This window comes from Podarcis bocagei (genome assembly GCF_964188305.1).
Source record: "Podarcis bocagei genome assembly, chromosome: 11".
In the NCBI taxonomy this organism is placed as follows: Eukaryota; Metazoa; Chordata; class Lepidosauria; order Squamata; family Lacertidae; genus Podarcis; species Podarcis bocagei.
Window position 1 is genome coordinate 3387971 of NC_138136.1, and position 27068 is coordinate 3415038.

General features: G+C 44.7%; 1 protein-coding gene and 1 long non-coding RNA gene across 2 annotated transcripts in view; both read left to right on the forward strand.

Annotated features, from left to right (window-relative positions):
• The window catches only part of LOC308597891, a 345019-nt gene that overhangs the window by 171825 nt on the left and 146126 nt on the right, over positions 1-27068 (forward strand). The window lies entirely within an intron of this gene.
• Positions 7603-27068, forward strand: part of RORB (RAR related orphan receptor B) — a 156105-nt gene continuing 136639 nt past the window's right edge. The window contains exon 1 of the mRNA XM_081213782.1: positions 7603-7747. Coding sequence (XP_081069908.1) covers positions 7741-7747 — 7 coding nt within the window. The 5' untranslated portion in view covers positions 7603-7740. The remainder of the gene's footprint in view (positions 7748-27068) is intronic.

Consider the following 27068-nt stretch of genomic DNA (forward strand, 5'->3'; position numbering starts at 1 on the left):
AGGGAAACAAGGAAATGAATGTAAGGTATGGAAAGACTGATTTTTTAAAGTGTTTTTTATCTTTTTTGTATTTTGTATTTTTTCTTTTATTTTTACTTTTGTCTTTCTTTTTCTTCTTTTTTAAATTCATGTAATTCTTTTCTTTGAAACCTTAATAAATATCATTAAAAAAGAGAGAGAATGAGGGAGGTGTTCATGGTGAGTTCTGGCACCTCTTTTTCTAGAAAAATAGCATATGTTAAAACAAGCAGCTATAGACACATTCCCCACTCACACATTCTCTAAAGGGTGTGTTCTGGTAGTGAAAATGAAACAGGTGTGGGAAGAGATGTGTATTCTGCTATACTGATGTTGAATTTAGACCTCATGTCAGACCATGGTTCGGAAGTTCAAACTGTGGTTTAGAGCTGTGTGACTTCTTTCCTTTCCATAAAATATTCCCATCTGTAAGAGAAGTAGCCTCCAGAGGTTGTAACTGGTTGTAACTATAGTTTTTCAATTCAGACTTCATGACACTTCAGAGCATGAAACTTAGAAACCCACTTCAGAGCATGGATTTTGAATCTGTCTTCCTGCCTACTCACACACAATAACTTTTTCAATTTGGACACAATACCATGGCATAAGCCATAACCATGATTCAGGATGAAACCAGAATTCATTCTGAAACATCATTAATCTGGGGACTTCCGGGTTGGCGCCATCGCCGAATGGCGGACTCCCTCCGAGCTCCGGAGGGAGTCTGCTCGGCAGGGGCTGGGTCCTACCGCGCCGGCGACGCGGGGACCCTTAAAAACCACAGGCACGGAGCCCGTGGACATGGGGACTCGGCTGGCACCGCTAGCGCCCTCCCGACTCGTGAAGGAGCCTTTTTAAAGGCTACGGATCGGGTGCCGGGGAGCGGCGTGGTGCTGTGAGTCTATCGCTTCCCCTGCCGAGCGCAGCCGCATGCCATTCATCGGAGAGCGCTGGCTTCTTCCATTGAAAATTCGGCTATTTAACAACAACCCGTGAGTAATTGGGTAACCGGGTATAAAAGGAGAAAAAAAAGGAATTTTTTTTCGGATTCGGCACGAGCGGGGGGGATCTAAAAAGGAAGTCAGTCCCCTCCCTGATTGTAAACATGCTAAAACAAGGACTGAGAAACCAAGATCGATTCAGAAGCTTATTGCTGACAAAAAATATCAATTCCACGATGGGATACTACAAGAATTGTGCTGGAGGAGAAAAGTCGAGGGTGAGAGGGAAAAGGCAACCCCCCCCCGGGAACCGGGGCGATTCGGAGAACCTGGTGGAGAGAGATGGAGAATTTGACAGCTGTCAAAGTAGCTGTCAAATCTTGAGAACATAAAGAGGACTTTGTTATAAGTATCTTGCTGGTAAATTTTGTTACAATTGGACATAAATATGGATACAAAATGTTGGGGGGGAAAAGAAACAACAACTTGACTTTTGGATTAGAGGATACAAAGTTACTGCAACCCCCTAGAGGGGCTTTGGGACATTACAAGTGGCGTATGTGGAAAACTACTCTGGGATGGGTACAGGACTTATCTCCTGGGAAAGCAGCTAAACTGAAATATTGTTTTGTCTACAGAGGTGACAACACAATAGAATTTTTCTATTGAAGCAAGGTAGGAACTGGACGTAAGTTTTTGTTCCTGAATAACAAACCTCTGTAGAGATACTAGATTTCGGAATAAGAATCGTTTTGCAGCTGAACAAGATAGAAACCTGAGAAAGTAAGAGATAAAAGAGCAAAGGACCAACTACGCCACGGAAAGAACAATGGGAGGAGCAACTATGACCAAAGGAAATTAAAGGCCTCTATTAGACTGGATTTTTGAAGTTAAACAGCATCAAAACAAGCAAATTTAAAGAAAACCGGCAAGATGGATTGAGGAAAATTTGGCTGTGGACTTGAGACCTCCAGGCCGACAACATACAGACTGATGGACATGGGGAATCTAAACCGGGGAAGGGAGGGGGAACTCTAGAATCCAAAGGCTATGTAACCAACTTTTTGAATCTTCTTCTATCTTTTATCTTTTATCTTTCTATATAACTTTGGTATTTTGATTTAACATGTTTTGAAAAAAAGGGGGAATTCGTGGAAGGAAACGGGGTAGATCTTGGGGGAAAATTTTTTTTTTCTATTTTGTTAAAGATGAGGAGTGATGTTAAGATTGTAATTTAAATTGGCTAATAGGCACAACATATTAGGTTTAAATTGGGAATGAGAACTTGTGGAACCAACTTAAAAGGGGAATACAGTCGGGAGGGGAAGGAGGGAGTCCCAGAAAGAAGGTTATGAAAATAAGGGTTTAAAATTGGTCTTTCTTTTTCTTTCTTTTCTTTATCTTTTTATTTTTTCTATTCTGTCATTATTGGAAATTTTAATAAATATGATTAAAAAAAATATGAAACATCATTAATCTTTTCTGCCTCTGGGCCAAAACTAACAAAATGATTTTCAATGAGGACAAATTTAAGGTTCTACACTTAAGATCTGGGGGATCTTAGTAGACCACAAGCTTAACATGTGATGCAGCAGAAAGAAAGAAAGAAAGAAAGAAAGAAAGAAAGAAAGAAAGAAAGAAAGAAAGAAAAGCTAATGCTATTCTAGGTTGCATCAACAGAAGTATAGTGTCCAGATCAAGGGGGCAATAGTTCCACTCTATTCTGCCTTAGTCAAACCACACCTGGAATACTGTGTCTAGTTATGGGCACTACAAGTTAAGGATGATATTGACAAGTTGGAACATGTGCGAAGGGCAACTGATCAAGGGGAAACCAAGAGCAGATTGAGAGGTGATACGATAGCCATCTTCAAATATCTCAAGGGCTGTCATGTGAAGGATTGAGCAAGCTTGTTTTCTTCTGATCTGGAGGCTAGGACCCAAACCAATGGCTTCAAGTTACAAAAAAAGGAGGTTCTGACTAAAATCAGGAACTTTATGACAGTAAAGAGCTATTTGAAAGTGGAACGGTCACCCTCAGGAGGTGGTAGACTCTCCTTCCTTGGGAGATTTTAAGCAGAGGTTAGATGGCCATCTGTTATGTATGATCTAGTTGAGATTCTTGCATTGCAAGGGGTTAGACTAGATGACCCTTAGGGTCTCTTCCAACTCTACAGTTCTATTATTATAAGCTTTATTTTGTTGTTCTGGTTTTTAAAAAATTTAACCATAGTTCATGAAAATTGTAGGATATAGATCATCATTCATAAATTACAATTTATAGCTAACTTTGAACATAATTGTACATTTGAAAAAATTCATAAATATATTTTAATCAATAAATAGTATTTTAATGTACATTTCTTGAAGGCAGTGCAGGAAAAAATTAAAGTTTGAAGTTGCACCTCAGTATTGTAAAATATTGTGAACATTCTAGAGGTACAGTATGATCTTTAGAAAAATTAACACTCTTCATGTTGATTCAATTGGAAGCATAGATAGAATATTAGGACTGGGGTTTTTTACTGCACTGAGAGAACTATTGAATCTAATAATGCATAAAGACATAAGATTAATAATATTCTTGTGAAATATTTAAATTATGTAACTGATTATGTAAAGTATTGCTAATTTAACAAGTTTTTCTTGGTGTTTTTAAAACACACCTTGCTATACAAATCAGAAGAAAATGACATGCCCTTCAAGAAAAGGGAAGTATATTAATGCAACCTGACATAAAATGAATGATAAGCTATGCAGGAGTTTGACTAGACATAATGTTTCTCTGTGCATGCCTTATGTATCATTTTAAAGCAGAGAGTAGCAACAAAGAAGCAGGGAAGAGTTACATAATGCAGAAAGTGAGCTCCAGCTATAGCTTCTCAGAGGGAGATGCCTGTGTTCTTGAAGCAGCAGAGACAATTTTCTGCTTCCATGTTTGTAATGCAAATGCTTAAAAGAAAGTTTTCAAGTACTGTATTCAGTGACTTCTGAAAGGTTAGGAATGCCTGGCATTCAAGTTATATTTGCTTCGGGCAGATGCAATTCAAATATTGCACAGTGCCCTATCCTGCTTTTTAATGAAGCACAGAAACAAATAGTGATTCTGGGTCACATAATTCTTTCCCTCCCTAAAACAGAAAGAGGGGTTATTTGAAGGGGGGTGCAGAAGCCATTCAGTAGGTGCGAAAGGCTTAATGACTATGTTTTCTCTCCAGTAATTTTTAATGAAGTAAGTAAATTAGGCATAATGGGGTACGATGTTAATGCAGCTCTGATTGTCGCCGCTTAGTTGTTTAAGAGTAATGAAGTGCTGCGCCCTTTAAGCATAGCCTTAAAATATGTCGCGCGCACAGCTGCAGAAAGGGGCTTCTGTTGCTGACTATTCCAAATGCAACTTCTCTTTGTTCTGCCTGAAATCCACACATATGAATGATGTACCTTTGATAATTCTTTATTTGTTTTCAGCTTGTTAACTAACATATTTGAAACTAAGCGGATGAATTAGACTCAATTTTTTACCAAATAAAATCCAACCCCTGATCCAGCAATTTACATAGGCATCTGATAGCAACCTAGTGCACGGAATGGATATTTTAAGTGTACAGATTTGTAAAGAATCCCGTTCTGTGGTAAGAAAAAGAGATAATCCAGAAGTCTCCCTTCTACATGTGCAAGTAAGCACACCACTTGATGTCAGGCAGCTAGATGACACATGCAGATCCAAGGTTGTAAATGTGCCTGCAGATGCACATCATCCTTGGGAATCACCACAGAGCCAGCACAAGGGAGGCAAAAATGCAATGCACATGGGAATGTGACTATTCTTATGTGCTCTTGTTTCCCCGCCCCCTCCACTCATTACTAGGCATGCATTACTACTTAGCTAACTCTTATTCAGAGTCATGCAGCATAATAAGGGGAAAAAATTAGCATGCCTAAATTGCAATGAATTAGCTCAACAAGAATGGTCGTGTGAATATTTCTAAACTGCAGCGCATACTATTGCTGATATTGCATTGATTAGCACTAAACAGGAAGTGCAGGAAATGCTTCTCACCACATTTGAGGAATAGGAGGAAGAGGAGATTCAATATGGTTGTTCCATTCATTTTGCATCTTGCTTCAAAAATTCTGATGGTCATTCTGAATTCTATGAGACTGAAAGCAATATTCATAAAACTTCAAAAACATTGTTCATTGTCTCAGACCAAAATCCTAGTTTGCAACTTGAATGTGAAATTACCTGAATTTTGTAACTGAATTCTCAACCAAAAAAATACATGCAAAAAAGTGCCTCTTAAGAGGAAGTGTGCACAAGATGCATTTATATGTGCAAAATGCTTTGTATTAGGTGAATTTATTGTAAACATGTGTATATCAGTCAAACCACCATAGAAAAATGAGTATATATGTTTCCAGGGGGTTGGACTCGATGGCCCTTGTGGTCTATTCCAACTCTATGATTCTATACAAGAAATGTGCATGCAATGAATAATAATTTTTGGTGCTGATTTATTTATTTTTAAGTTTGCAAACTGACATGGCAATGGGACAAACTGAATTTAAACCTAAAACAGATGAGGAACTGGTAGAAATAAGTATTAACAGACTTGTCTATCCCTCTCTGATGAGCTCAGACATTCTTCCCTACATTCACTGAACATGGGGAGGAAAGGACTAGAATCCAATCTGATGCATCCACCCCTGAAATCCGCCAACCAGCTAGCCCCAACCTTGACCTCTACACACACATATGCAGTACAAGGTGCTTCTATATAGACTATGATTGAGAACTCTGGTCATGCAACGTTCCTCACACAAGCCTCCTCACACAAAATTGCCTTTCCTGCCTCATGTGCAGGTAGAGTCAACATGCTCAACCCTGCATGGAGAGAACCTATGAAGAGGCCTATTATTGAAGCAGTATCACTGTACAAATGGAAGACTTCAGCAGTTGAACTGGCAGCTGGATTTTCAGTGTATACATTTGGGCAACAGAACTACACAAAGGAATTGCCCCAACATGATTTGCATGTCCTCTGGATGCCACACTTCGGTACCTACCAGACAAGGAGGTAGAAACTTCAATCAAAGCAGGGGCTTTGAAATCCTAGGTTTGGGCAGTCCTGTCTATGCTGAGCTTGCCAGCTATTTTGGAGAACAGTATGGGATTCATCATTGCCTTCACAGATTTTGCAGGTGCCTCTTACACTGAATTAGTATGTCTGACATCCAAACAAAAGAAACCCCGGCATCTCCAATCACCCTGAATCCTTAGTAGGAGAGAACATTGTGACACTTTAAAGTAGGGTTGCAGAAACTATGGCCCTCCAGATGTTGTTGGACTCCAACTCCTATGAGTGCAATGGCCAGGTATCCTGCAACACCTGGAGGCCACAGGTGCTCTGCTTTGAAGTCTCCCTGGCTTTCTCTGGCATGCACTTAATAAGCAACAGCCTCCTGAATCAGAAGCATGGCGTGAGCTTCTTCGGATGTTCTCACAACTATTTGAAAGAAACAATGTCGAATAAATTCGGTGTGTTCCGCGGTTTGCCTCCTTTTGAAGACGGGACCCTGCTAGTAGGAGGCAGGAGCAAGCCAGTTCTCGACCATCTTCTGGGCCAGGAAGAGAAGAGCAGAGGGGGGGGGGGGAGGTCCACGCGGGACGTTCAAAGGGAGTCCCCGACGGGACAGGGCGCCCCCTCCGCCTGAAGCGGAGCTGGCCCGACGGGGGTGGGGCGCTTGGGCTGCTCAGCCCCGCGATCTGCGCGCCTCTCGTTTGATAATCTCTTCGAGTTATTTGCGGGGGAGGGACTGGCAGGGGTTGGGGGGGCACATTTCCAGAGGGCGACGTCCTTCCCGTGGCCTCCTCGGCTTGGAGAGAGAGCGCAGCTTTTCCCACACGGCGCCTCGTCCCCCAGCGAGAGGCGCGCCAGCCCAGTCCCGCTTCGCGTCTCCGTGCGCCGGCGCGCCTTCTCCTTGGCCCCCGCCCCCCCCCCCGCGTCCGAGCCGGAGCTTCTCCCTCCGCCGGGCTCCCACCTCGGGCGCCTTCCGATTGGCCGCGGCGCTGACAGTGGGCGGGGCCTGAAGTCGCCGGCTCCCGCCCGCCCGCCCTCCGCTATAAGCCTCTTGCCAGCTTTCCCTCAGCACCTCTCGCCCTCCGTCTCCCGCGCTCGGCGCGTCCCTGTCCAAAGCGAAGCCGGGGACCAAGTCGCGCCGGGGAAAGAAAGCTGCTCCGACAGGCGCGGGTGTCATGTGAGAAACGCACAGGCTCGGCCCTCCCCACGGCCCTGGTCTTTCGGCGTCTTCTTTTTCGAGACAGAAACTCCCGTCCCCCCTCGCGCCCTCCTCCCGCCGTCATTTCTCGCTCCTGCTCCGAAACTGACAAGGCGACCACAGCCCCCTCCCGCCCTCCCTCCCTCCCTCGCCCGCCCGCCCGCCCGCCCGCCTCCTCCTCCCGCCGCCGCCGCGGCCGGCGCTCCTCAGTTCAAGGGATCACAAAAGAAATCTCGGGAGTCGCTCGGGGGCGCCTTGGACGCGGAGAGCCAGCGCGGAGGAGGGGCGGCCCGGCGCCCAAGCGCCGCAACCCAGAAAGACCCCGGGCTGAGGGCGGAGGCGCTTCTCCGGCCGCGAGAAAGAAAAGTGGGCGAGAGGAAGCCCAGGCGAGCGCAGCCTCGGAGGAATGCTCTTCGCCGCCGAGCAGCCTGCGCTCTCGCCGAGAAGGGGATTTTAAAGCTGGGAGCTACATGACTGCGCGGAGCAGGGAAGCGCCAGCATCATGCGAGGTAAGGGCTGCTGCAGCGGGGAGAGCGGGGCGTCGGGCGGCCCAAAGGGGGCTTGCCGGGGGGGGGGCGTCTAGAAGGGATCAAAGATGGAGAGGAAATGGGTGCTGACGTTGTCAGAAAGTTCTCACGTTCGTGTCTCTCTTTTTCGGAAGCGTGTCTTTATTATTATTATTCTCATCGTGAAAGGTGTCTCAGTGGGGCCGGAGCGCATTCTCCGTCTTCTTCTCCTGATACTCTAGCAGAAGTTCCACGAGTGGCATCCTGCGTGACAACTTCTCCTGGAGCGTCTTCTAAGTTTGTGGGAGGCTTCCTTGGGTGCGAGTTCAGCACCACACACTTCCCGGGGAGAGAGGCTGACTTGGCGCTTTGGAGGCTCCTCTTTGGGGAGGCGGGCACAGAGTTTGGAGCGAGTTTCGAAACAGAGCCCCCCAACTCGGTCTTCTCCCGGTGGGCGCCCACATCCGCTAAGCAGGTGGCCGGTGCTCAGGGATGGAGAAAGGGAGCATCGCTCTTCTTTTCAGAATAAAGGGGGGGGGGACGTATTTGCGTGGAGAGCCGGAATGTCTTGGTCGGCGCACCGAGTGCAACTTAGCCCAAAGGGTTGCAGGTAAAGACCGGAGGCAGAGCATCCCAAACTTGAGACGCGCCCATTTTTAGGAGGGGCCGCGATCCCTCTGCATGCTCGGGGGCAGCAAGTCCCGGGGGAAGGAGCGGCAGCTGGAGGCTCCCCTTGGCACAGATGGCTCCTCTTCCTGGGCCCCCTTGGTGTCTGAGTAGTGGGGCACCTTCGTCCACCTTTGCAGGTGGTCCCCACAGACAGGCATCTCTCTCGTGCTTAGCCTGCTGGCATCCCATTCTTGTTGACTGTCTTTCTTTGGAACTCACCACTCGTGGCACCACCGGTCCTTTGGCATCACTGTTCGAGTCCAAGGCTGGCGGTAGGGGTGGGGAGGCGGGGTTTGAAGGGGGTGAGCTGAAATGTTTGAAGGACAGGGGAATGAGCTGCCTGCGGCGGTGGATCCTGCCTCTTGGAAGGACTGCCGGGGTGTCCCTCGGCCAGGAGAGTCCCCCGAGGTGCGGTTAGGTAATTCTAGGCTCCGGACTCCATGGCCTCACGTGCGGGAGGAGCGGCTCTCTCTTTAGATGGTAACGTGGATTCCTTCAACTACTTCAAAATGTGACGAGCTCCCCCCCCCCCCCGCCAGCTTATTCTGCTGAGTGGACTTTTCTGAAGTCTCTCTGAGGCCCCACCCCGCATGTTGACTCGACTCGTTTTTAATTTCCGAGGAGTTCCTTGAACCAACACCTGCTTTTACCTCTCTCTCTCCTCCCCCAAAGGGACCCGAGCCATCATTCCCAACCTCCATTTCCCAAGCACATCGCACCACTCCACGAGTCCACTCTCAACTGTTATTGCGGCCACACGCGGGTCCTAGTATTCCAAGTTATCAGCCTCGTATTCCCTAAAGCCAGTGAAACTCGAGTTTGCTGCCGTGGGCCCTCTCCGGCCTGATCCTTATATTGATGTTTTTATTCCAAGTGCTTTTATACCGCGCTTTCCGTCAGAAAAGATCGCAAAGCTGTTTAGAAAGGTTCCCAAAGCATTGGATGGAGAGGGTGGGGGGCGCAGGGAGTGGAGTCCAAAAAACCCCCAGCCCAACGTTGATGATGATGATGATGATGATGATGATGATGATGATTATTATTATTATTTAAATGTGTGTACCCCCTTTCAACCAATTCATGTCCTTCTTACATCACTCCTTCCGTGCAAAAGTGTCTTTCAAATGATAGACTTACAGCTCAATCCTAATCATGTCTGTTCCATTGAAGTCAATTGTGCTTACTCCTAGGTAAGTGGGGTTAGGATTGCCACCTAAAACCAAAAAAGGGGGGGAGAGGAATGCATATTACTCTCCCATCCAGCGCGTTTTCCGCTGGACCAGAAGCCTTCGGCCGCGCCGGTGGCACTGCTCCATCTTTCTGTCTTGCGCGCCTAACGGAGCTTGCGGTCAGCTTTCTCGCTGGTCTTCTGACCAGCGCTCTTGGCCCTGTTCTCATGTTAAATAAGGCCGGCCCGACGGGCTTCCCGCCCCTTCACTCAGTAGTGGATTGGCCGGTGCCTCTGAAAAGGGTAAGGCCACTACTCTCTAGCAGCTTAGAAGAGGCACCCTTGCTTCTTCGCTACCCAAGCACGCAAACTTCAGGATTGCGCATGGCTCTGTTTCGCTCGCTCTTACTGGGCCGCTCAGAAGTCTGATGTGACGGGCGCTTGCGCGTTTCCTCGCTCCCAATATCTAACCCACTCCCTCCTTAACCCGGGTCCCTTTCAAGGAGACTTCGGTAAAGCTGGGAAAGGGGCGGGAGAGTCTCACAAACTCAACTCACGCTGGTTGCTGGATATGTATTTGCTGAGTGAACTTTTCTGTCTCTGCTGTCTCTCTCCCGCAAACGAGTAGGAGACGGGGAAGGCAAAAGCGGAGATAAAAACTGACAGCGCCCTCCAATGAAGAAGGGAGGGGGGCGTATGTTAACTTGGTATGATGGGGAAGCAAAAAAAACCCTCTCTGTGTGCGCGCCCTCGGTAACAGTCTCACTCCCCTCTAGATCCCTGGAGACAGGCCGTGCGCAAAGGAAAATAATTTGGGGTTGGGTTTTTGAGGGTGGTTGGGTGGGGGTGTCGAGGGGTTCAGTTTTAACTTGCTGATCTAAGGAGAGACTCAGGGCTCATCCAGACTTCCTTTTGTGCAGTGTTTCTAGGCAAAGGTACGAGTGCGGTGTCGGAGCGAAATTCCCGATTCCTACTAAATAATACTAATACCAATACTAATACCAATACTAATGATACCAGAAGCGGGGGGTGAGATCCCTAGGTGTTGATGTGAAGGGGCAGTTTCCTTCATGCCCGTAAGGATTGTGGCTGTGGGGAAGAGGTGCTGTGCGTTGCGGGATGACTTTGAGCCTAGGGACAAAAAGGCGGGTGATGATTCCCCGGGAGCGGAGGTCAGTCGGGGTGCTTGCAGCTGAAAGCAGGCCGGCCCGTAGAGGGGCGCGCGCAGTCGGAACGACCCTGCTGGAGGGGCGGCCTGTGCTCTGTGGAGGGCCGGAGAAGGCCTGACAGCAGGAAGTGCCGTGGGCGCTTCCTTGCCATTGCTGGGCCTCGGAGAGTAGAGGAAGAAGGAGCAGCACTTTGGGCGGGGGGGGGGGGGAGAGTAAAGAAAAGCTGGGAAGAAGCCGGAAGTTTCAGATCCCCTCCACTGACGCAAATGTATATCTTTTTGTATGGAAAGGTTCCTGGGGTGAGGCTGGCCTGTTGGCTTTCTGACCTCGCAGCTGAGAAATGCACTCTGCACGCGCTCAAAGCCATTCTCAGCCTCGATTCTCACTTTAGATGAACTGGGTTTCAGAGGCTCGGCTGCGGAAATCTGAGGTTGTTTCCTTCTGGCCTTCTCTTGAGTCCTGTTTTTTTGATGGAATGGGACCACGAGGGTGGGAAGTGGCTAGAATGGACCACGAGGGTGGGAAGTTCGAAGTAAGATCGAGGACACTCCACACATGCTGGAAAAAAACCCAGACGGATGACCCGGCTTATGTCGGAAGTGGAGCTACTGTAGCATTGTAGAGTTGCTATATTTTGAAGAGCAAAATGACGGCCATTCAAAGCAAATAAATGCAATTTGTCTCAAATTTTGCCCCCGAGAAAGAGGACGTGTCCTAGAAAAAGAGGACACATGACAACCCTATTAGAATCTAACAGTCTTTTATGCCGTGCATGTTTCCTCGGAAGTAATCCTTGCTGTGTTCAATGGGGCTTACTCTCAGGTAGGTGTGCACAGCGAGTGCTAAGCACACTTATTAGGGAGTAAGCCGCTTTGAGATGAGTGGGATTTCTTTCGGGGGTGGGGGAGGGCATGCTCCGGCTTGAGTTGCGTGGTCGGACTGAGTTCCATGGGACTTCCAAGTAGACATCGCTGAATCGACATTTTTTGTGTTGGGATATTTGGAGGACCAGATCCTGTTGGGTCATATGCATGAAGAGGTGACAAGCATGACCAATGGAAAACCAAGCGAACCACCAGATGTGCAGAAATGCGCTTCCAAAATAGAAGGCGCCGCTCTTGGTTTTGGGGAAAGCGCCTTCTGGACTCGGATAAGGCACTTCTCTGATTCGGAAACCTCGCGTACTTCTGCGGCCTCCCATTTCCCTTGGCCAGGGAAGGCTCTCCTTCACCCGAGTAATGTAAACCTTCGAAGAGCATTGTTGGCGAGCGATGACCTGGCAGGTCGACCAACCTCGGGCATTTCTACCTGGGGAAGCAAACCCTATAGCTACCAACTGTGCTTACTTTCGAGTAAGCAAGCAATAGGATCGGGACCATGCACGTCCAGTAACTGGGTTGCTGAGCACAAAAAGGGGCAGGCAGGGATCTAGAAGGTGTAGCTGACTTGAGGCTCAATAAAGGGCCTGTGTCAGTCCGACCAGCCACTGTCTAGTCTGAAACCAAACCGTTTTGCTTTTACCTAAGCTATGAATCCGGCAGCATCTGCTGTCTTTTCTCCGTCTGTCTGTCTCTTTTGTATGTTTCTGTGCTGGAGCCGGGGCTTGTCATGTGCTCCACTGACCCACTTCTTTCGGCTGAGAAAACAAGTCCAGAGACCAGGGCAGGATCCCCTCCGCCCAGTCTCCAGCGCCTGACAGGCAGAGATTACTCAGCGAAAGCTATCCAGATTTTCCAAGCGCTTTTCTTTCATAAATATTTTTATAGGTTCTGTATATCACAGGACACCACACACACACACACACACATCTTGCCGACGTCTTCCTTAACATATGCGTGAACGGCAGTTCCATTTGGACTGTAGGTTCCTTGCACGTAGAATCGGCCTGAAAATATATTTGCAGGACTGACACATGGTTTTCCAATTACTCCACAGACAGATGCAAACGAAGCTTCGGTGGGAAAATATAGAAAGGCTGAGTTATAGTCCCTTCCCACCGAAAAATTGCGGGGTTCGTTTGTATATGTCTGCTTTCCTCTCCACCCGCAATGTGCTGCTTTTACAATATCTGCTGTTCCCCACCCACCAGGCTGGTTCTGTTCACCCTTACGCAGAATGAAGTCCCATTAAACTCAGTGCGAAACTCAGTGCGACTTATTTCCAAGGACGCTTGGGATCAGTGGCGTAGCGTGGGGGGTGCAGGGGGGCCCGGCCGCACCGGGCGCAACATCTGGGGGTTAGGGTTAGGGGCGCAAATCCACGGGTTAGGGGGCGCAAATCCACGGGTTAGGGGGCGCAAATTACTTGCCTTGCCCCGGGTGCTGACAACCCACGCTACGCCACTGCTTGGGATGCAACTTTGCTCTCATCTAGTTTTAAAAACGGCCTTTGCACCGTATCATCAAATCTGCCTGAATAAAACGCGAAGAAAGAGGTGCCCCCCGTGCTTTCCCGAAGGATGCGAAATTCACATCCGCTCCAAAACTCCGATGGACCTTCCTGGATTCGTGGACTTTACCCCTTCCTAAGTAAAATGGGTTTGGCAGCCCTAACCTTTACCGGAAGGAGCTAAGGCCCAAGAAGTCAGCGGCATTTACTTCCAAGTAAGTGCCTTCCCACCGCGCTCCGCGGCTGCACGAGTGCACATAGAACTGCTGGCTTTGAACTCAATGCCACGGATGAGGCCCCGAAGGGGAGAGCCGTGGCTGCTTCCGTTTCTGCCGGCCCCAGCGATCTCTCTGCCTCTGCATCTTCTCGCTCGTGCCCCGCACGACCAAAGGCACCTCCTTGCCCCCTTCGCCTTCTCCCCCCGCCCCGTGCAGGTGACGGGGCCCCGCCACCAAGACCACTTTCTCCGGGCAAGGCCCGCCCCCGCTTCCCCAGAAGCCGAAAGTTCGGCCGAGGGCGGGGAGGGCGGCAAGAGAGCCAATCAGAAGGGCCTTCTCGTGACCAGGACATGGCAGGAATCCCTCCCGCTCGCCGTTTTGAACGTTTTGTTGTGACGGGGGTGAAATCGGGGCGACTCGAGGGCCTCGATGTCGGGAAACAGTCCGGGGAAACTCTTCCCCCCCCGCCCCCTTTCCTGGCGTCCCGCGTCCCCTCCCAGCCACCAGCTTTGCAAGCTCGGGGGGATCTTGAAGGCTGCGGCCCCCGCGGCAAAGAGCCCATCCAGACCATATTTGCGCGGATGCAGAACCTGCGGACCTCTGGGCCTTCTTCCCAGGCGGGGGCTGCATTTCAGACGGGCAGCCGAGGTGGGCAGCTGGCCTTTGGATCCCGCCCCAAGGACTTGCGCCTCGCGCTCGCTCCCGGCCCCTTCCACCACAAAGCAAGGACCGAATGGCGTCCACCAGCCTGGAAATCTACGGGGCGGGAGAAGAGTCAACTCCGAGCCAGGCTACAGCGAAGGCGGCTGGCTCCTGTGTTGGTTGCCGGCATAGGCCCTTCTTGCAATAGGGGTGCAAGTTTGACTGGGGGCGCATAGGTTGGGTATAGCGATACGTGAAACATCGAGGCGTCTTGTAGCACCTTAAAACCCAACAAATATATCATGGCCCACGCGCATTCCTGGATTAGAGAGTTCATTTCATCAGATGTATCCGATTCCGACCAAGTGGACTCCAGTCTGAAAAAGCGTTGCTAAGTTAAACCTAGTAGGCTTTAAGGTGCAACAAGACTCTCCTCTTCTCTCCCCCGCGCTGACCCTCTACCAGCTCTGCCGTCATCCACCGCTGTAGGCGGAGGCTTCGTCCCATGTTAGGGGTCCACAATGGTGGATGCAACTTTGTCTGGATCTGACCACAAATCCTAAATAAATCTGGGTGTACTGAGCAATTTGCTTGCATTTATGAGTAACGGGCCTTTGTTACCACGGAAGAGCAATGAAATGAAACGTTGGCACGAAGCGCAGACAGAATAAATCGACCTAGTAAGTCAACATGACAGACTTCTAATAGTTTAAAGCTGCGCTCCAAGCCCGCATCGCGCAGCCCGATCCTATGCACGCTTACTCGGAAGCAAGTCCCACCGTCCTCTGTACGGTTTAAGCCCAAGTCAGTATGGTTAGACTTACATCCTCAGGCCCAGTGCACTTGGTGGGGCTTCGTGGCGAGGAAAGATGGTTCGCACCGGTGCTCAGATTGAAGCTGGACTCAAAACGCCTCTCCCTTGGACATCTCCTGCTGGGACAATGGTGCCAAATGAACCCCGATATGTCTTTTGTTTCATTTAAAACAACAACAACAACAGCGAGTATCCCAAACGCCGCCGGGTTCATCTAGGATCCTCCAGCCCACAATCCTAGAGCAGGTCTAGTAAAATACTGTAGTGGCGATGCGTTCGATTTAGGACCGGAGTTGTTTGTTAATGGAATATTAATCACACCGCATTTTCAGTTCTGTCCCTGAAGGGGAAGAGGACACGGGAATCAATAGATTTATTGGCATTCAGCAAAATCAAAGCACGTTAACCTTGCGAGGCTGAACACGCGGTTATAGCAGAGGAGGCGATAAAGGTCTTATTTAGCGGCGATATATACATCTCACCATCTCCACTTTCGAAAGATCCCGCATTTTTTCGCTCCTCTCCTCCTCTCCATCTCCGCCCCTTCTGGTTGGTTGAACTTCAAACTTCAAGTCAAAGTAGGCGAAAGGGCGGCAGAAATGAATTGTTGATCTGCCAAAGTAACGTCTGAAGCGTGGGTAGATGAGGAGGGGGGTCGGTCTGATTTTAAAATCCTGAGGGGTGCTGTATCCCTGCCCTGACCAGAATTCGATGAGTTGCAGTGTTTTTTCAGATCGCAGAATGAGGCTCTCTGTATTAAGGCGATTCTCTCGTGTCTTGTGCAACAAAATGTCACAGGAGCCTGGGAAGAGCCAAGTTAACGTTTTCCTGTAATTCAAGAATTCTCTGCTATTGCCACTGTATAACGGAACCACAGACGTGTATTTAGCATCTGGTTTGATGCACGCTTCTTTGTGCGTTTCACACATTGGTCTTGCCCTCTTCAACTAATCGCTGTAGTTTGCGATTAAAAGATCTCTGACTCGCAGAATTGTTCGTGGTTGTGAGGACGGAGGAGCTGACAGAAAAAAATAACTAAAGAATTTGAGCTGGAAATTTAAAAGGCACTGCCTGATTCTTCCAAAAAGAAAAGAAATGCAACATCTCTTGAACACCATTTCACATTAAAATACATACTTATAGAATCAGTGGGTAGTCCTGATTTAAAAGAACAAACACATCTAAATTGTGGCTTTCCCATGCAAAAAAACCCATGGATTTTGATGCTCTGTGGGATACTTAAAATGTCGAGGGTTTTGATACTTCTTAGTGTTGCTGGGTCTGTAACCAAAATGGTAGAGAAGTGACAAGGTTAACTGAAGCTGATGATATCCTAAGCATGCCTTATCACTAATAAATATCGACAACCCATCATTTATTGTAAAGATGTGTTAAGCCAATACATCGCAAATTGTTTTCAAATCTGTACTTTTAAAACTTTACAGTGGCAACAATGCATTCAATCTCAGCTTCACAAATCTGGCATTCAAGTGTGTGTGTGTGTGTATTCTTTTTAGCCTCAGAATAGGCCCCTAGGAAGTAGAATGGTTCCCCCAACAATTTGGAGGTTTTGGGGATTATCAAAAAATGCATAAAACTCAATCTTCATGACTCAAAATATATAATTTGTCTGACAGTGAAATGTAGGTAATTTTGCAAGATTATTAACATAAATAAATTTCTCATTTAATTATCAATAATTGTGTGTTACTGAAACATGATGATTAATTCTGAATGCCATCCTAATGAATGATTTTTTTATTCTTAATTGATTTGGTGCAATATCTGTGAAACAGTCAACAGCTATCCATAATACATTAGCCAGAATTGATACTTTTATTTGAGTTGGTCACCACTGGGTTCAGTTTTTATTGATGTGAGCAATGAAAAAGATTCAGGGAACCATTGACCATTAAATATACTATTTATATGTGGCATAAATAGATACGACCAGGCTTATTAAAGGAACGGTGAGTAGAAAGGCCTTCAATGACCATAAGACACAAGCCAACTTTGCAGCAATACTTAACAAATCTAGGGGATATGCAATACTGTATGATACTGCTGAGTACCTTGGACACCTTGGTTTCATTTTGCATGGACTGATACCTTTCCACTCATATTACATAAATCTAGCCTGAAACTGAAAATGTTGTGATCTTTTTGAAACTCTTTCCATAGATTAGTATTTTTTCTGATAATGATGCTTTTCTCACTGTTTTTTTAAATTAAATAACATATTGAAAGGTTTTACTTTAGTAAAGTGCTTACAAATAAATATAAGAACAATTTAAAAAATATATTTAGCCACATTTGAAGCACTTTTAGTAATAACAATTCTGCCTTGGCCATATGTTTAACCCCTTTTAGATTTTTAAACATTATATTCTGTTAGACACAGCCCCTTTGAGGGTGATCAGTCTAGAATATTATAAGAAACAAATAAATTGATATGAAATTATCAGGGGGGAAATTCAACAATGAAACCAAAATAATTCTAGTAACAAGCATATGGTCCAAACATACAGAACTTACTTTTGAATTGTCCATGTTAATCTAAACAGTATTGGGATTTTTTTTCCATTTAAAATTAGATATTAGTATTGAAACATATTCCTATTTTCAAAGGAAGGCCAAGAAACTTTAGGAAATGAAGAATTAATTTATAGTTAATTTACAGAAATACCTCACATTATAAAGCACATACCCCTTTTAATCCAAATGCATTTGGAATCAAATGAAACATTCTGTGACTTCCTAGGTAAAGCAAGGGTACAATTAATGCTATGAATATATTGTACCAGTAACAGCCGCTTGCAATATTTTTGTAATGGTTATGTAGGGCAAGAAAGCAATATCAGAAGGGGAAACCCCCCAGAAGCCATCAAGCTGTGTTATTGCTTTACGCAATGGAGTCAGAGGAAAATGCCTTGGCGTCTGTGAAACTGAAGGATGTCTGCTCTTGTAACTGAAGACAAAGGAAGCACACAGGAATTAATATTGATTGAAGTAATCATCAGATGAATGGAAATTAGATTTACCAGTGTACCAATACAATATACGTGAGTCAGCCCTTTCATAGTCCATGTTGTGTCTTCAGTGCATGACCCTGCCCATTCACACCTTTACAAGACAACCCACGGGTATTTTAATGACAATCATACTAATTACTAGAAGTGTAAGCAACTATCAGTAATTACACAGAACTCATAGTGAGCTAGATAGAGAGTGCAAAGAAATTCATAAAACATTAAATAAGAGCATCCTGAAGAATACAGAGACCTCAGTGACTCATGGAGTCATATACTGTTTGCATATTAATAACTCATTTTTGGGTAAGAATACCATTTAAATCATTTTTCTATGGTTTCTATGAAAACTGATTGTACAAGATCCTGGTAAGGTTACAGTGAACAGGGACAGTCTATTTTATATGTCTTTTTGAATGACTACAATGTGTTGTTTGCCTTTTCCAGTTCAAATATAATGCAGTCTACCTTAGTTGGAATGTGAGTTTCATTTTAGAATTAAACTAAAATTAAGTAATTTCCTGCAGTAATAACATTTACGCCTGTACACCCAATACAATAAGGGCTATAAATTGCTATCTGTGCTATGTCTGGAAATGCCCTTTGAATCAAAGGGTTTCTTAGTGTTTACTTGGTTACCAAATTTATTACCAATATCTAATGTTGGTTCCTTCAAATTCGTATACCATGCTTCTCTCATTTTTCATCGGACTTACCTTTTTTAGGTCTAAACTACAATTACACACCTTGTGCATGATCAAGCCAACTCAGTCAGTGGCTCCCTACTGATTTCAAAGGAACATCTAAGCAAATGCTTAATTTCCCACTGAAAGGAAAGGAAAATCCACATGCTTAATCTTTGTTTGGATCATGTCCATTGTGTTGCACCTTTCCAAAACACATAGTGCTGAGAATTTACTTTGAGAAGTGTTTGCAATTTATCTCAACATGCAAAGTACACTGAGTGTACTTTTTATGGTGTTATTATCAAACTATTCTGATGGACTATAATTGTTTCAAGAACTAGCATGAGGCTGTATAATAAAATACCTAAGGTGTGTTTTTTTAAGACAATGCTAGATTATCTCTGGATTAAAAGCTCCGTAAACAAAGCATTCTTTCAAGAAAAAAAAAGTCAAGCATTGGTGGTGAATACTCATGAGATGAACTCATTATTTGAGAGATTATTTCATAGTCTACAGGGAAATTTTGCTATCCTGAGGCTCCAGTTGATTTTAATGGATTTCTGCCAAGCTTTGTTGCCACAGAACTGTACAGTCTCCAAACTCCTCTTGAAGGTACGAATATGAAACTATTTTATTGTAAATTTTAAAACACCCAGTTGAATAGATGTTGTCAAGGTAGGATTCAGAGGAACTTCTTGAAGAAGAAGATGCTCCTTCTAATGAAAGAAGGTTTACTCTGCTGTAGGAAGTTCCTCTGGATTTAGCCAATAGTAAGGAAGCGGGGAAATCTCAAATTTACAAAGTACTCGGAAGTAAGCTCAGTGGGACTTTGAGTTCAGTTGAGTTTATTCTCCAGTTAGTATGGTTCAGATTGTAGCCTTGCTGCCTTAATTCTACATACCCAGTTGACTAACAACACAACCCTATGTTTGTTCAGAAATACCGTATTTTTTACACCATAACACTCACTTTTTCCCTCCTAGAAAGTAAGGGGAAATGTCTCTGTGTGTTATGGAGCGAATGGCTACGAATGGCGGGGGGATCTGCTGCAGTTGTGAGCAGAGGATCCATGGTTCCCCTTACTTTCCTCCTCCGTGGCTCACTTTGAAACAGCAAAGCGGGAGAAGAGCCGCTGAGTGGGGAGGAGAGAGGGACAGAGAGCCTGCTTGCTTTAAAGGAGCAAAGCGGGAGAGGAGAGGAGCCGCTTACACGAGTGTAAGCGGCTCCTGTCCGGTTGGCTCCTTTAAAGCAAGCAGGCTCTCTGTCCCTCTCTCCTCCCCACTCAGCTGGCTATATAGCAGCAAAGTTTTTCAGTGAGCCAGGGAGGAGGGAGAGAAGCAGAGCCTCTTCTGCATTATTAGCAGCATCCTTCTCCACCCACCCCACGCGTGCTCCTTGTCCCTTGAGTGCTTTTCCTTCCCTCCCCACTTAAAACGTGGTTACAAAGCACGGATCCACATGGATCCTCAGGATCTTTGCATTGGGTCACCCCAAATTCACCATCAGATCACATAGCATGTCCATGGCTACAGCTTGCACCAAAAAAAAATCACGCACTCACTGTTGCCTGGGGCCGCAGTGGTGCAAAAACGTGGTTACAAAGCATGGGTCCATGTGGATCCTCAGGATTTTTGCATTGGGCTACCCCAAACTCACCGTCAGATCACATGTCTGTGGCCACAGCATGAACCACAAAAATCATACATCCACTGTTTCATTTAGAATATTTTTTTTCTTGTTTTCCTCCTCTAAAAACTATGTGCGTGTTATGGTCGGGTGCGTGTTATAGAGCGAAAAATACGGTAAGTTCCATGGTGTCTAATGTGTCTTGCTAGCAAGTGTCCTTAGGACTGCAGCCTTAATAAGTAACACGGTTGGCTACCCAAAACTCAATAAACCCCTAGTTCCCAGAGTGTTGGATAATTCTCAGTTTGTCTTGCAGGAATAACTAAAGTAGCTTTATATTGTCTTATTAGACATTTTGTTAATGTTGTTTGGTAAAAGGGTTTAGAGAAGACTGGGAAACTTGATCAAAAGGAAATTGACAAATATATAATTGGACCATTTTAACATGTAGCACTTCAGCCGGGTTTTGCAATTCCTTAATCTGAAATTTAAATGTAAAATATATACAGTACAAGGCTTTAAAATTCATTTTTGTTTTCTATCCTGCTCATTCATACATGCAGTCAAACAGCACCCTAGAGGCTGTCCAAAAAGACAATACTAGCATTGTATGTAAAGAAAACCCCATAGCTGTGTTCATTTCTTCCTGTTCTATTTTATGGCTGTTTGCATGATTTTATATTAAAGAAAGGACTTTGGCTGGATCTTTTATAATCTAAAAAGTATTAGTCTTTAATTCTATGCACAATTTTCCTCAGGTGTATAGGCTTCATGTCATTCTACCTATGCAATGTCACTGAGAAAAGTAAAAGATAATATGTGTTCAGCTGATCAATGCAGAATCATTGTTTTATAATTCCTTTATTAATTCCCATTTTGTAATTAACAAATTGCATGACCATATTATGACATACTGTGCTATATTCCAGAAGGTGTTGGGATTTAATATTTTGTTGCATCTGCACAGTAATTGCCTGCAGAGAGATTTCTGAGTGATCATAGACTTCTGTGGGTGATATCCAAAGCTGTTGCTCCACTTGCACAGCAAACTTCTGCATGCACAATTGAACTACCTCCTTCCCCTGCAACCTCTGCAGTCCCCTAAAAATATGCTCCAGAGTCCCAAAGGACCCTCCAGAGCAAATTATGGGGAGGCACAAGAACAAGGGGAGGTCGAGTTGCATGAACAGAAGTCTGTGTGCACAGCGTTGGATACTCCCATATTTGTGTTGATGCAAGAAAACAGGGAAAGAGTTGTGATAAGAATTGAGTTGTTTCAGTTAGAAAGCTTCTAGGTGGCCTGCAGACAGTAATAGATTCTGTTTCAAACAAATCTATAAGAAAAGATGGTGCTTGTATAATGGGGTAAACTATTTTACCAATAATATTCACTGCTGAACTGTTGTTGTGACAACTTTATTGTTCAAATGATGTGTTACTTTGCATGATCATTTGCTAGCTGCCCTGGAAAGGGAGAATATAATAATCTTGAATGAATGAGTGAAGTAATCCAGTACACACTAAAGAGTAATACAATTTTGCAACAGTATTGAGGGATCATATTGGTAGGCTAAGTAGGTTCTTGGAACGGAATAATTCAAAGAATGCCATCTGTGCTGGAAGAAACACATGAATTTATGCTGCTTTGCTGTTTCTGGGGTGACTAGTTCCCTGTGTAAACTGAGAGTGCATTTCAAATGATTTGTGATATCACGGGGAGTATTCTTCAATGCATTCCAAGGGCTACTTTCTATACTGCGTTTCTTTTGTAAATTTTTATACCCGAGTTGTTTTTTTAAAGAAACCATTCAAAAACGTAGGGTGTGAATGTGACCAACAGGAATCTGGGAATGCACATACTTATGGGTGCACTTGGGGTGAGAGTGACTGCGCTCCCTTGTCAAGTGTACCTTTCATGATTGTGTAATGCTTTCTTCACTTTGTGAAGTTCTTGGACATATTCTTACCATGTACCTCTGCAGGTAAGCAAAACCCACTGATCTGGTTCTGGGATGGGCAAAGAACCTGTATTAAAAATTACAGACACCAGAAAATTGTGCCTAGGCCACTTCATCAGAGTTATGTGGCTTGAGATGGATTTTTACTGTGAAATGCTTACTGTTTACAAGAAGCTAAATGACAAAAATAGCAGCCATATCTTTGGTGCTGAATATATGCACATATCCTGCCCCCAAATACACCATCACATATTCAAAAGCATAATAATAATAATAATAATAATAATAATAATAATAATAATAATACAACATTTTATTTATACCCCACCCCTCCCCTGCCAGAGCCGGGCTCAGGGTGGCTAACACCAGTAAAATTACAGTAAAAACATAATAGGGGTAAAATACAGGTTAAAATGCAATTTAAAATGCAGCATTTGTGCATTTTATGTGACTAGATTTTAATTGATTGATTTTTATTCTTATATATTTATTACATTTACACTTCATATTTCGTCCATGATGCAACTGAAAGCAGCATACAAAGAATTTTCAGGCAGTTTCCCATCCAATCACAGTTCAGATCCAGACCTGTTTTGCTCCTGCAAGGTGGTTGCTCCTGCCTTCAGAGTACCAGAGAAGAGCTTTGCTTAAAGGCACAGGCTACAGCTAACTGAAAAGCACAGGGAATCAGAATGTTTTATTACAAATTATCTTTCCAGACAGGCCAATCTGAGTTGAAGTGCAAATAAGTAAAGGCAAATTTAGCGCCAATTGTGATTTCAGAGGATTTAGGATTGGCTTAACTAGTATAAAGATGTTACATATTAAATGGAAGCAAGTTTGGCACCTATGACTGATGAAGAAAATGATATAGTCTACAGATATCAGTTTGATCCTAGTAGGGGGTTTTCCTCACACCAGTTCTATGTATCTGCACCTGAATAATCCAAAAGAACTACATTTTTAAGATTTACCTTTTGTATTGACATTCCCAATTTATCTTTCAAAATTGCTTCTTCATTGACAAATATCTAAGTTTAAACAATGCACTGTGCTAAGTCTGAAGCAGAAATATAATGGAGTGGCAATATTAAACTCTAAATGAAATCATCTGCTCCTTGCTTAAACCAATTTTATGAATTGCACCTTAAAGTTTACATTTTCAAGAAACAAAATACTGTTACTTCTGGATAGAAGCTCCCCACTTCAAAAGCCATTCCTTGTCATCCCTTAAATAATTCTTAGTGTGCAATACTATGCATGTTTACTCAGGCGCAAGCCCCACTAAGTTCAAAGGGGCTTAGTCCTAGATAAGTGTGCACAGGATTGCAGCCTTAATAAACATTCCAGATAGATGCATAATAAATTCCGCAAACTACAAAATATTTATTTGTACATAGAACTATTACAGATCTAAAATGATACACTGCTCTCATCCAGGGAATCCTGTGCATGGTGGAAGTCTGTGTGTAATTGCTTCAGTGCTTGCGACTCCTTAAATCTGTTGCATAGAAATCAGAATGGGGAGAAACATATGGTTCCATGTGCATTATTGCCAACCATAGCTCTGAAACAGTTGTCGTCTTGCTTGACTGCCTCAGCCTTTTGTGTGCTTGCTACAGCTGGCATGCCCAGGAGAAACTGTGTGGATCACTCGACTGGATTAGGATGTCTATCTGATTTTTAAATTATTCACAATCAGTGGCATGCTTGCTTACTCAGAAATAAAGACCCATTGAATTTAAACAGCCTAATCCAGGATTACAGCTTTATTGATTTTGATGGTCCATAGGATTACAACTTTATTGATTTTGATGGGGGCATCCTGCTTAAAATCAAGCTGTGATTTTACTGATCTGTATTTCCGTTATGCAAATATACATGTTTTCTAATAATGTCTGAAGGGCAAAAGGATGGGGTCAGATCTTGCTGTGAAAATAATCTAATGATAGACTATGATGGGCTTCCTCTCTGCCATTGCTTCTTTGTGGCATATTATTTATATCTATAGCTGTGTTCCTAATTTATTCAGTGATTGCCATTGGCAAAGAAAAGGGAAGCACTACAGTTTGCAGGTAGCTGTCTTCATTTCTGCGTGTGGCTTTGCATCCAATACAGGAAATAGGCATTCATCTCCCCCCACCCCACCCACTGCTCTCCCTTTCCTTTTCTCATCTCCTTCCATCCTTGTTTACCTATTGTTGTGTTTACAGGGCAAATGGTGCAATTATGCTGTTCACTTCAACATTTGTATAAATGTCAGGCCTTATCCCCTGGCTAACTTTTCAGCTCTGCAATATTGGAACATGCAAAGCATGCAAACGGCATGAAAAATGTTCCTCATTTCAATTGCTAAAATTAAGAATGATCAATATCAAATCATGCAAATCACATGTTTGGTTCAGTTAAAGGGTTAATGGGTTTTGTCTCAGTAACAGAAACAGAATCTGTAAAATAGAAATTCACCAGTCCAGCAGGAGAGTGACTGTTTTTGAATCTCCAATTTTTACTCAATATATAGATAAACAAAGCAATTGTTTCTGTTCAGTTACAACTTTGAAAATGTTCACTTATTAAGGAAGCATTTATTTAATTTGCCTTCACTGTGGTCAAAAGTGGTTGCGTAGTATATTTACACCATCCTATTTACAAAATGATCCCAACCAAACAGGCTGGGTCTGGGATGATCGGTGTGGCTTATTGAGTAAATATTGCCTCTCTCTGAACTGGCTTAGTTTAGCCTCAGTGATGTCATCACAGAGCCAGATCCAATTTGGTACATAGAGCTGAGTTATTGCCCTGGTTACTCTGTAATTACTGATTAGTTGGGCTCAACTATGTGATAAATTCTGAAAGAAGGGACAGTAATTTGATGGGAGACAGAGTGCAAGGTAGCAGCATATAGGGAGAAAATGATAGTGAACAATATCAAAGTTAATATAATATTCTATGACATCAGAATTTGGGGGGGGGTTCTAAGAAAAACACTACTTTTGCCTCATAAATTGAAATGGAAATATGTTCAGTCCATTCATAGTATTTAGAAACATTCTTTGCATGTTTATTCAGAAGTTAGTTCCAATGAGTTACTTGCCAGTAAATGTCCATACAGAATTGCAACCATTAGACCTTGAACCAGAGCTCAGTGAGTTCATGTGTGTACGGATTTCCCTATTCATTTTTCAAAAGTCTCATTCATGTCTTTCTCTGCCTCTCTTTGAGTGTCTGAAGCCGCATCTTCCTTCAAAGTGAATCGGGAAATATTGGTGAGCTTTGTGTGTATAAGGATGCCACCCACAACTACCAGGTAGCGCTGGCAGGGCCAGTCTAGCCACCTGGCAGAGTGAAGCAGCCGTCTTGGGTGGTGGAATCCCACAGGGTGGCACACTAGTGGTCTCCCCGCCCACCCCTGCCGCCACCACCAGGGTCAGGTGGCGGCATCCAGCCAAGGCTCGCTGGAAGCCTCCACAGCTGCATGACCCTGGAGAGTGAGGCTTCGTGGGGAGGAGTAGCAGGGGCAATACCTTCCTGTTTGCCTGTTTGGCGAAAATAGATGGGCTGCCCCTGATCACTGGATTAATTAGACACATATGTGGGTGAGTGTATTAAATGCTTCCTACTATATTTAAAATCATGAATGAAGAGCAGATGTTTTTGATAATACTTCTGCTGAGCAACATTCACATTTTGGTAACACTGCAGTTTGTTTCCAAAGACACCAATTCTGAAAATGGCCTATAGATATGTTTTCTAAGGAAATGTGTCCCCCAGTTTTACTTATAAATAAATTCAAAGTGGCTTATAAAAATGTTCATGTAATGCATAAAATAGTCCTGGACCCCGAGACTTATGATAACGACTGCTTAATCCCCAATATATCTTATTGGGAGCAGAGCATCAAGAGGTGGCAGCTTTGGGTGCCCTTGGATGGAACTTGTTATTTTGACCCCTTTCACTTGGCTTCAGGCCTAGCTCTGGGACGGAATTGGCCAAGTTGTTTCTCCTGGATCACTCAGTGGCTGTTGCTACTGTTAACCACAGGCTCCTCTTAGACCATCTCCATGAGTTGTGAGTTGGGGGCTCTGTTTTATGGTTGTTTCACTCCTACTTGGAGGGCCGGTTTCAGACAGATTGCTGTGCCTTAGTCTCCTGGCAGTTGATCTGAGGGGTGTGACAGGGCACAATCTTGACCCCAATGTTATGTAATATCCTATGGTCACTTCATATGATCACTGGAATGTCTGGTTCTAAAATTATATGCAGTGCTGATATAGGCATCAACTCTTGGGGGCCCTGGGGGCCTCAGCACCCACAAAATTTCCACCGTGGGTGCCCAAGCACATCTGTGGCCACAGTGGGCCCCAACAGAGGCCACGTGGCAGAGGCCCTGGCCCAGTTGCCACTGCTGCAGCGCTGGAGAGCCAGTGGAGGCAAGGCAGCGGGCAGCAGCGGTGGGCAGAGGCCAAGCAGCATGCAATGTGATGTCATGAAATGACAACATGCGCACGTGATGGTGCAAGTGATGTTGTGATGTCACAGCTGGGCACCCACAATCTGGGGCCCAAGTCGGCACCACTCAGTGCTGATTTGTTTGGTGTCTCAGAGAATGCTAAGACTGCCTTGTTATATACTTTTTTGTCACCTGAAAGCCAGCTAAGGGTCCAAGGGTTTGGGAATTGTTAACAGCTCACTTCTCTCTGTTAGGGGTCTGTTAGGACAAAAAAAAATCATCTGCATAATTTTCACATTGAATAGTCTCAAAATTACGACTGGCTATGCCTCAGAAAATCTGAACAGAGGGATCATATTTAATATAGGTAGGAAAAAGGCAGAAGAGGGAAATAAAAATAAATAACTTGTATATTCCTCTGCATCTTTTGGGCTATAATATCTTAATCGTGTTGCATAGGGCATTGAGATCAGAACCACAATTAAAACAGTGTGTGTGGACTGTAGAATC